General features: G+C 55.4%; 1 protein-coding gene across 1 annotated transcript; it reads left to right on the forward strand.

Annotated features, from left to right (window-relative positions):
- Positions 1 to 1,811: 1,811 nt before the first annotated feature.
- Positions 1,812 to 9,515, forward strand: DES (desmin). The gene is made up of 9 exons (XM_059928774.1): positions 1,812 to 2,490; positions 3,742 to 3,802; positions 3,924 to 4,019; positions 4,135 to 4,296; positions 4,457 to 4,582; positions 4,990 to 5,210; positions 6,845 to 6,888; positions 8,416 to 8,498; positions 8,711 to 9,515. The coding sequence occupies exons 1-9, from the start codon at positions 1,913 to 1,915 to the stop codon at positions 8,750 to 8,752; spliced, it is 1,413 nt and encodes a 470-aa protein (XP_059784757.1). The 5' UTR covers positions 1,812 to 1,912; the 3' UTR covers positions 8,753 to 9,515.
- Positions 9,516 to 10,681: the final 1,166 nt, after the last annotated feature.

A 10,681-nucleotide genomic window follows, 5' to 3' on the forward strand; every position in this document is an offset into this window, starting at 1 on the left:
GGAGACGAGACACAAAAATAACCAGAACACAACAGATTGCACCGACTCTAAGGCTGGATAAGAATACCTGGAACTCCCCACCCACCTCATAAGCTCCTCTCTAGGATAAAAATTAGAAACTGAATGTGAAAGGGCTTTGCAAATACAGCAGCAACAAAGCCCATTGCAGTTCACCTGGCACATTCACACCCACTCTGGGGTCAGACTGCCTCAGCCTCCTGAGCTATAAAATGGGAATGGTACTACTTCCTACCTCATAGGGTTGTCAGAGAATTGGGGATCATGGGTGGGGAGTGCTTAGCAGAGTGGCACACAATGGGTGCTCAGAATACATAAGGTGTTATTATCTGCATATTGTTACCTGAGCCCCTTCAAAGCCCTAGACGGTAGACACAGCCAGGCTGACCACTCCCACTTTATAGTTGAGGACACAGAGAAGTGAAGGACCTGCCTGCTTGTAATTACATCTGCTGGTAATGGCAGAGCTAGGGTAAGACCAGTCCTCTATTTCCAAGCTTTGCCTTCCAAAAGGGTCAGGCCTGAGAGAGGCCTGTAGAGTGCCAGGTGAAGGTACAGAGAGACAGCCAGCATTCATGGAGGAGTAGGGATGTCCTTAGGGGTCAGCCAGGGCCTTGTACTAAGGAGGAGGCCTGTGAAGGGATGGACAAGCCCTCTGCAGGGCTCCATTCCTGCTGGGGGCTTGGAGCATTATGGGGGTGGGAAGTGATTGGGGCTCATCACCCCAAGCCTTCCTCCACCATCTGACACCCTTGTCTCCTCAAGTACTCGGCCCCCACCCCCCAGAGCTCCTCTCCTGTGCGCTTGTTTCCCGGACTGATGCATTCTCCTCTATAAATACCAGCTCTGGTATTCGGGGTTGGCAGCTGTTGCTGCCAGGGAGATGGCTGGGTTGACATGAGGCTCCTGACAAAACACAAACCCCTGGTGTGTGTGGGCGTGGGTGGTGTGAGGAGGGGTATGAATCAGAGAGGGGGTGGGGGAGGGCTCAAGGGGGGCAGAAGGCAGGCGAAGCTGGTGGTGCAGGGTTGAGAGTGTGCAGTTATGTTATAATTGTTATAATTGGAAACTGAGAGCCTACCAGACCCTTTCTGGAAATCACCCTGTTGTTTATAAACTTGAGGCCCTGCCCTCACCCGTAGGGGGGAGGAAAAGGGCCTTCACTAGATCAGAGGGAAACTGAGGCTGGGAGCTGGAACCCAGGGGCTAGTGGACACACCTGAGCAGGCGGGCTCTGGCGGGGATGGCTGAGTGCCCCGGGCTGGTCCCCCCCATCCTCCCTGCCTGTCTAGAGACCCTCCCCCTCTAGGCCTGGCTAGTGGGCTCCTGGTCTTTGCCTGAGCCCTCCTAAATGTTCGTCACTTTCAGAGACTCTTTAGAAAAAAAGGTGATTTGGAGCCTTTCTTGGAAATAGGCCTTGTCCCTTCAGGAAGTGACCCAAAGTATCTGCTTGCAGCAAAAAGGAGCCCCTCAAACTACATGGAAGCCTCTCCCCTGCTCTCTCCCCTGCCCGCAGGCAGGCGGGCCTACCTGGGGGCTCCAGACATGCTTGAGCCCTGGTGAGGCGGTTGGCAGGCCTGCCCATCTTCTGCCCCCCTAGGTTCACCAGCCTCTCCCACGCCCCTCAGGGGCCCCGCACCCGCCGGCTGAGGGGCTCAGGCTTCTTGCGGGGGAGCTGGCCTCCCTGCCCCCACGCCAGAGGCCGCCCTTTCCTGGCAGGACAGCGGGATCCTGCAGCTGTCAGGGGAGGGGCGGCGGGGGCTGATGTCAGGACGCATACAAATAGTGCCGACGGCCTGGGGCCCTGTCTCCCCTCGCCGCAGCCACTCTCCGGCCGGCCGCCCGCCGCTTCCTCCTCCGCGCCGCGCCGCCCAGCCTCGCCCTCGCCGCCACCATGAGCCAGGCCTACTCGTCCAGCCAGCGCGTGTCCTCCTACCGCCGCACCTTCGGCGGGGCCCCGGGCTTCCCGCTCGGCTCCCCGCTGAGCTCGCCGGTGTTCCCGCGTGCGGGCTTCGGCACCAAGGGCTCCTCGAGCTCGGTGACATCCCGCGTGTACCAGGTGTCGCGCACGTCGGGCGGGGCCGGGGGCCTGGGGTCGCTGCGGGCCAGCCGGCTGGGGTCAACCCGCGCGCCCTCCTCCTACGGCGCGGGCGAGCTGCTAGACTTCTCGCTGGCCGACGCCGTGAACCAGGAGTTCCTGACCACGCGCACCAACGAGAAGGTGGAGCTTCAGGAGCTCAACGATCGCTTCGCCAACTACATTGAGAAGGTGCGCTTCCTGGAGCAGCAGAACGCGGCGCTCGCTGCCGAGGTGAACCGGCTCAAGGGCCGGGAGCCGACGCGGGTGGCCGAGATCTACGAGGAGGAGCTGCGCGAGCTGCGGCGCCAGGTGGAGGTGCTCACCAACCAGCGCGCCCGCGTCGACGTCGAGCGGGACAACCTGCTGGACGACCTGCAGCGGCTCAAGGCCAAGTGAGGACCCAGCGCTCCCAGAACCCCCCTCTCCATGGGCTGGGCGCGGGAGGCTAGGCCTGGGGCTGGGTCCAGCTGTCAGCACCCTGTCGTACCCAGGGAGAGGGTCGTCTACCTGTGTCCCCCCAGGAGGGGAGAGGGACGCCAGGTCTCTCCCCTGTGCCCGCAGTCTGCAAACGAGGAATTTTCTTGGGGACATGATGGGGTGGAAACGGGAGACCTTGGGAGACCAGGTGCTTCTTAAAAAAGCATCTTAAGTTGCTGGGGGTTGGGCAGGCACATGGATGGAGAAAGGAGGCCCATGTGCAGTCAGAGGGAGAGGGGAGGTTGGTAGGAGACAAGGAAATCTGGGGCCAGCAGTAGTTCTCAGCTCATCTGTGATGAGGCCCTGCGGATGGGGGTAGAGAGGGGATCTTGGCCCCTGGGCCCGGCTGAAGCTTTCCAGGGGGGACCGATAAGCTAGAGGAAAGTGGAGAGTGGGTGGGGGCCGCAGCCCTCAGAAAGCTTGGAGGACCAGATGGTGGGCTCCACCAGGCTCCCAGTACGTACAGGCAGCAGGTGTAGTGAGCCAAGTCACTGGCCCACTACCCAGGTCACAAATGTTAAATGAGCACCTGCGTGGGCCAGGCTGGGGCTGGGGCCTGGGAACGCAGAGGTGGATAAAATAGACATGGTTCTTGGACCTCCCTGGTGGCGCAGTGGTTGGGAGTCCGCCTGCCAGTGCAGGGAACAGGGGTTAGAGCCCTGGTCGGGAAGATTCCGCATGCCGTGGAGCAACTGGGCCTGTGCGCCACAACTACTGAGGCTGTGCTCTAAAGCCCGCAAGCCACAACTACTGAAACCCGCAACAAGAGAAGTGGCCACCTCAATGAGAGGCCCGTGCACCACAACGAAGGGTAGCCCCCGCTCACCGCAACTAGAGAAAGCCCATGTGCAGCAACGAAGACCCAATGCAGCTAAAATTAAATAAATTAATAAATATTAAAAACAAACAAACAAAAAATAGACATGGTTCTTAATCCCAGGGAAGTCACAATCTGGTGGGGACATAGACTTCCAGGGTGTGGCTCCAGGGCAGAGATTGGGCCACTTCCTGTTCCCTCCCTGTGTGGGCGGGGCCTCCTGTCTCTATCCAGCAGCCAGGCCTCCTCTCTCTGTCCTGAGCCCACTCCCTGGGCAGCCCCCAGTCAGTCTTCTCCACTGCCAGTTTTATCCCCACCAACTGTCTGTCCTTCTGCCTGTCTCTGCCAGGATGCAAGAGGAAATTCAGCTGAAAGAAGAAGCGGAGAACAATTTGGCTGCCTTCCGAGCGGTGAGCCCTCTTTGGTCCCCCAGCAGCCTTACCCCTTCTGTCCCCTCTGTGTCGCCGTTGGTCTCCCTCTGCCCTGATCGGGTGATCAGTGACCCTCTCCCTCTCACTTGACCTTTACCAGGATGTGGATGCAGCCACTCTAGCTCGAATTGACCTGGAGCGCAGGATCGAATCTCTCAACGAGGAAATTGCGTTCCTTAAGAAAGTGCACGAAGAGGTATGCCCTTGTGAAAGCAGCTGGAAGGGGGGTGGTGGTGCTGGGGTCCGGGAATGGGGGTGTGAGGATACGTGCGGGGCCTGGTCGGGGACTGAAGCCCAGCTGTACCCTGCAGGAGATACGTGAGCTGCAAGCCCAGCTTCAGGAACAGCAGGTCCAGGTGGAGATGGACATGTCCAAGCCAGACCTCACGGCCGCCCTCAGGGACATACGGGCTCAGTATGAGACCATCGCAGCTAAGAACATCTCGGAAGCTGAGGAGTGGTACAAGTCAAAGGTGGGACTCTGGCCCCTCTGTCCCCCTCAATCCCAGTTTGGAGGTACTTCCTATGGCTCGCTCCATCTTTGGGGAGGAGGGTGATCCTGGGGTCTCCATGCTCCCTTGCCCACCCCTACCTGTGTCCTGGTCATCTCAGGGCCCCTCTCTTTGCCCTTAGGTGTCTGACCTGACCCAGGCAGCCAACAAGAACAATGATGCGCTGCGCCAGGCCAAACAGGAGATGATGGAGTACCGCCACCAGATCCAGTCCTACACTTGCGAGATCGATGCCCTCAAGGGCACTGTGAGTCCCTGCCCACCTTGCCTGGTCTAGCCCTTCCTGTCTGCAGCTCACACTCTGTGACCTCGGGCCCATCACAGAGTCTCTGTCTGCTCAAATGTACCACAGGGATAAAAAAAGATAGGTGGATTCCCAATGGGGCTCTCAGGAATCATGGGACTCCTGCATGGAGGCGAGGAGGCCAAACAGTCATGCTCCCTTGTATCAGTTCTGTTCTATGAGTTTCCACATGAGACTTCATTTGAATTTAGAGTTTCCTGGCTCAGAAGAGTTTGACAAGCCCTAGACTTGGCCATCTGGGGTTGTCTCCCAGCCCCGAGGCTGTGCCTCTCTCCATCCTGGGCCCCGAGTGTCCCCACCCCCCACCACCACCGCAGCCTGTCCTTGACCCGGGCGCCCCTCCCCTGCAGAACGACTCGCTGATGAGGCAGATGCGGGAGCTGGAGGACCGCTTTGCTAGTGAGGCCAGCGGCTACCAGGACAACATCACACGCCTGGAGGAGGAGATCCGACACCTCAAGGATGAGATGGCCCGCCACCTGCGCGAGTACCAGGACCTGCTCAATGTCAAGATGGCCTTGGACGTGGAGATTGCCACCTACCGGAAGCTGCTGGAGGGCGAGGAGAGCCGGTGAGGGGCAAGGCAGGGGCTGGCCGTGGGCTCCTGGGGGGTGCTGGGGGCCCATTCCTGCCCTAAAGCAGGGCTCAGGATCACCTTCACAAGATCTGGAAACAATATTATATGAGTCCACCACTCTGCTAATTGCAGAGAATTAACCAAGGCCACCTGGGTAAAAAGTGATTTAATTAATAGCTTTTATAAAAAGAGAAGTATAAGTATTCCCACATCCATCTTCAGAATTAAGAACCAGCAGCATAAAACCATATTCAGCAACCAGTAATAAAACATTACTGCCAGTCAAGAGAAAGATGGAAGCAGAGCGGGGAATGATGAGGAAGGAAAGGGAGGGGGCAGATAGAGACAAACAGAGACAGAGGGGCTTGGACACGATAGGCTAAGAGAGAAGGTGCAGAGACTTGTGCTCAGAGGGTGCACACATACGCACATGCACATGTATACACACACATATGCTCATAGGAGAAGACACAATGATACGCTCAGGGCAAATCACCTCTAGACACAGAAAACAACATACAACCAGAAAGGGACACGAGGGAACCTTCTTGATTGATGGAAATGTTCTATATCTTGATTTCAACTGGTGGTTACATGGTTGTAGACACTGATCAAAACTCACTGGATTGCACACTAGAAATCTATGCATTTCACTATGTAGACTTTTTTAATATAAATTTATTTTATTTATTTATTTAATTTATTTTTGGCTGCGTCGGTTCTTCATTGCTGCACGCGGGCTTTCTCTAGTTGCGGCGAGCGGGGGTTATTCTTCGTTGTGGTGCGTGGGCTTCTCATTGCGGTGGCTTCTCTTGTTGTGGAACACAGGCTGTAGTAGGCGCATGGGCTTCAGTAGTTGTGGCACGTAGGCTCAGTAGTTGTGGCACGCAGGCTCAGTAGCTGTGGCACACGGGCTTAGTTGCTCCATGGCATGTGGGATCTTCCCAGACCAGGGCTCGAACCCGTGTCCCTTGCATTGGCAGGCGTATTCTTAACCACTGTGCCACCAGGGAAGCCCCTTCACTATGTAAATTTATCATCAATTAATAACAGGTCAATTACTCAACAAAATGATGCCCATTGATACTCACAAAAATGATAAAATCTGAAGTTTAAAAAACTCGGCAGACATATTTAGATACAGATTTATACAAAGAAAGATTTCAGATATTGTAGAATAACATCTGCATATAATGACCCCTTAAGTGGCATTGCATTTTCCCAGCACTAGGCATAAATGGGGGTGGCAGCTCCTGGAACTTGCCCTCAAGTGAATAATGGGCTAGAGGTTCCCAGCCTGACTGGAGGGTGGGCACACACAGTGGATGTCACCCACAGCTGCCGTTGATACACCCTGCAGTGCCAAGGGCAAGAAGCAAATCCTGGTACAATGGAGGGTGCAGTGGTGTCGGGGGTTCTGGTGTCACACCAGCAGGTCAGAGATGGAATGGGTGATCCTTCCAGAAGGGAGTTGGCCTTTGGCCCCATGCCCCGAGCAGTGTTGAAGTCAGTGGGACTGGGACAGCTGAGGATGGTGTTTACAGAGGACCAGGGCAAGCTTTGAGGGGTGGTCACAGAGAGAGATGGAGGGTTCTAACCCTTTGGGGGCTTGGTCTCTCCCCTTTCAGGATCAACCTCCCTATCCAGACCTTCTCTGCCCTCAACTTCCGAGGTGAGTGCATGTTGGCAAGTGGAGGCTGGGGTGGCAGGGGATAGGAGTCCAGCGTGGGCACTGCCCAAGGCCAGCCAGGAGGGGAGGATAGAACCGTAGGGACAGGGCTGGGGTCTGGGGAAGAGAAAGGGGGCTGCTACAGGAGGACGGGGGAGTTTAGATAGAGGCGCCTTCTAACAGAGGGAGCTTTTAATTTTATTTTATTTCATGGTATTGTATTGCATGACCATGCCCCCTGCACCTTCTGGGAGTATTGAATGGCCAGTAGTTTCTGTTTCCTAATATGCCCAAACTCCAAGGTACCAGGGGTGTCCTTGGAGACCAGGCAGCAGGAGCATCTAGAACCATATATCCTGGGCTACAAGGCACCCACCACTCATTGTCCGTTTGGCAAGTTGCCAAGCACTCCCCCCCGCCCCCCCACCCCCAGCTGCTTGTTGAACACCTCCAGTTTGCTGGAGCAAGGTGTTGGGTGCATGTTTTAAAAAATGAAGCCAAACCTTAGCAAAGCCAAACAATTAAAAGAACGAACTCCTAGGGCATTCTGCCATTCTGATGTTAGTAATATGCACATAGAGTGGTTTCCAAACCCCGGAGAGCAGAAAAACATGCTATAATGATACATTAGGAAAGCAAGCTGGAGCCCTTGGCAGCTTCGCCTTTCCTAGATCAAACCTTTTATATATTCGATGTTCATTTTCATCAGGAAAAAATACACGCTGTGCTCCACCGAGTTACAATGTTCATCACAGGCTGGTTGCCTGCTAAGGAGATTCACCAACACCAAACTCATAATACCAAGGACCTAAATTTGACCCTTCCTATAAAACTCAGAACGTCTCTTTTCAGTTAGTAGTTAATCCAGACACCAAGTGTGAGCCTTGCATTTAAAATCGCTTAATGCTTTTACAAGCCAATAGTTCTGGGCCATTATAGGGAAAGTACCATTGTTACCATTTAATAGTGGGGAAACTGAGGCACAGAGGGACAAGTGACTGGCCAAGGGCACAATGAATCAGTGACTGACTCCTCTCCATCTCTCTTTTATTAAGACATCAAACTGCTCATCTGGGGTCTTAAGGGGGCTGGGCACCATGAGGTCCTCCAAAAGAGTATCTTGGTTCTGGGCTTTGGAGTCCTGTCAGGGTACAAATTCATGCAGGGCTCTCCTGCAGCCAGGGGTGTAGAGGGAGCGAGGAGGTGTGTGTGGGGGTTGTGGTGGGAATGCTGGGCGGCCTGGGCCTCGGGGATCCCCTGCCGTCCTGAACCCGCCGGCACCTGGAGCACATCTGTTGGCTCCTGATCTTATCCCAGCCCTGGGACAGGTCCCTGGGTCTGCAGAGCCACCTGTTGGGTGCTGGGCTTAAGAACAAGTGAGGACATTTTGCTGAAAAAGTAACAGGCCCATCTTGAGGGGGTGGGCGTCTTCCGGGCTCTGCCGGGTGGGACCAGGGAAGGACTCCCAGCCACAGGAAGAGCCCAGGTGTGGCCTTGGTCAGTCTGAGTATGTGGATGGATCTGTTATAGAAACAAGCCCTGAGCAAAGGGGTTCTGAGGTCCATACCAAGAAGACAGTGATGATCAAGACCATCGAGACCCGGGACGGGGAGGTGAGTGGCCTGCCTGGTCCCCTTACCCTTGACGGGGGCCTCTGGGGTGTGTCCGGGGGGCTGTCAGCCAGGTGCTTTCCACCAGCTGTGCTGGTTCAGGCTCCTGCCTGGGGGCAGAGGGGATCCTGCTGTGCTGGGGTGGAGGTGGCCCGGGGCCATGGCTCCATTCTCTGGCCAGCACTGGGTTAGACTGGGTTTCTCTTCCTCTCCAGGTCGTCAGTGAGGCCACACAGCAGCAACACGAGGTGCTCTAAAGCCAGAGACCCCTCTGCCATCAGAGACCGTCCTCACCCCTGTCCTCACTGCCTCCTAAAGCCAGCCTCCTTCTATCCCAGGACACCGCACCCAGCCACAGTGCTCCCCTCACGGCCTCTGACCCCTGCTCACCGACCACCCCTCATGGTCCCCACAGGGGACGTGGCTGAACCCTCCCAGGCACAGGGAGCCCCCTGCTGTGTGAGGTGTGGATGTTGGAAGTGAGTGAGCCTGGCCCTTGGCTGCCCTTGTAGTGTGCTGGGCAGAGCCGGGATGGAGCCAAGGCACAGCAGTGGCCCTGCCCCTCCCACATCCGTGACCTCAGGCTCTAGCCTCTGGCTTTGGAGAGGACTCCAGAGCAGGGTGTAGGGACCCCGCAGGGTCAGGCTCAAGCCCCATGGACCTCCCCCACCCCCTCTCCCCAGCCTGAGTCAGAAAGGGCAGCATCCTCAGCAAGCCAGGCAGGTAACTAGGGACAGAGCCCTCTGTGGAGACTGTGGGGCTTGAAACTGACCCCATGGTCCATTACTTTCCCAGGGTGGGCTTAGAAAGCAGGGGCTGCAAGAGGGAACCCCCGAAGGTGCCAGATGTGGGAGCAGGAGATTCAGAAGGAGAGAGGGTGGGCGAGATGCTAGAGAGAAGAGAGGAGAGAGGCAGAGAGCGGTCTCAGGCAGGTGGCCGGGGTGCCCACTTCCCTGTGCCTGCCCCTCCCTTGCTGCAGAGGCTCTGGACAGAAACAATAAAAAGATAAGCACAAGCCTAGCATGGCCCCTGCTGTCTTGACTGCCAGGTCTCCTCTGGGGAACCCCAGGGCCCTGTCGCACCACCTCTTGAGATGGACTGTGTGCTGCCTTCCTGCCCAGCTAGACCGTCCTCCAGGGCCTGTCACCCCTTCTGTCCCCAGAGCCTCCCAGCCTTGCTGTATGTGTGTGGCATATGGGGGAGGGGGCTGGGCAGGGGGCTTTGGTTGGGGAATCACAGATACCTCTCGTTAGGCCCCAGTTCCAGGACTGACCCCACAGACTGGCTCTGAAGTAGGGCTCCCTCAGTCCCTTCCCTAAAGAAGCTTACACTTTCTTTCCACTAAACCTGCATCTTTTAAGCTCAAAGCCAGATTCAGGAAAAATAACAATGTTGAGAAAAATAGAAAGCTCTATCTTGTTCTTGGAGAAGAAAACTCAGTACTCTGAAGATGTGATGTCAAGTCATCCTATGTTAATTTATAATTTCAGTGCAATACAATCTCAATTAAAATACCAAAGGGAAATTTAGGGAGAATTTGGGAAGATGGGAGGGGAAGGTAGGACATATTAAAAAAAAAAGGAAATCATGGAATGAAACATTAACACAGGTACGTTAAAGGTTTCTGTGGGGAAACCTTAATTATTCAATATAGGGCGTGGGGGCGTTTGGGTAGCCATGGGCAAGAGCAGGAGTGAAAGCTGGCTGTCTTATCACTCCTTCCAAAAAATAAATTCCAGGTGGATCAGAGATTTAGGAAGCTTGATGGATCCACATAGGTCTCAGCCTTCCAGCCACTCCTCAGATTTAAGGGATTACACTTCAGAGGTGGGGAGAGGGTAGAGATCACAAACATGATAAATTCGGACAGTCTGTAGGTGAAATAACTCTAATGCGGTTTTACTCTTAAAGTCCCTAGTGTGCCATTCCTAACTGGCTTTTTCCAGAAGCTTCCAAAGCCTTTCTGGTGTCACTTTCTCCCCCTCTTTGGATGTGGCCTTGGCTCACCAGTTGCCAGGCTCCCCCTCTAGCTTGTGTGGTCCCTCCCTCCAGGAAGGACCCCTTCTTCGATGTATGCTATCCTTCACCTTGCCCTGGGAGCATCTGGGGCTACACCCCATGTCCACACCCTCTGCCACTGGTGACTAATGTCCCTTTCTTTCCCCCAAATTCTCCAACGGAGTGAA

The sequence above is a fragment of the Balaenoptera ricei genome, chromosome 7 (assembly GCF_028023285.1).
Source record: "Balaenoptera ricei isolate mBalRic1 chromosome 7, mBalRic1.hap2, whole genome shotgun sequence".
Classification (NCBI taxonomy): domain Eukaryota; kingdom Metazoa; phylum Chordata; class Mammalia; order Artiodactyla; family Balaenopteridae; genus Balaenoptera; species Balaenoptera ricei.

Coding starts and splice junctions, on each gene's coding strand:
- DES (XM_059928774.1), top strand. CDS start 1,913: ATGAGCCAGGCCTACTCGTCCAGCCAGCGCGTGTCCTCCTACCGCCGC. Junction 4,583..4,989: donor TCGATGCCCTCAAGGGCACT/GTGAGTCCCTGC, acceptor CCTCCCCTGCAG/AACGACTCGCTGATGAGGCA. Junction 8,499..8,710: donor TCGAGACCCGGGACGGGGAG/GTGAGTGGCCTG, acceptor CTTCCTCTCCAG/GTCGTCAGTGAGGCCACACA.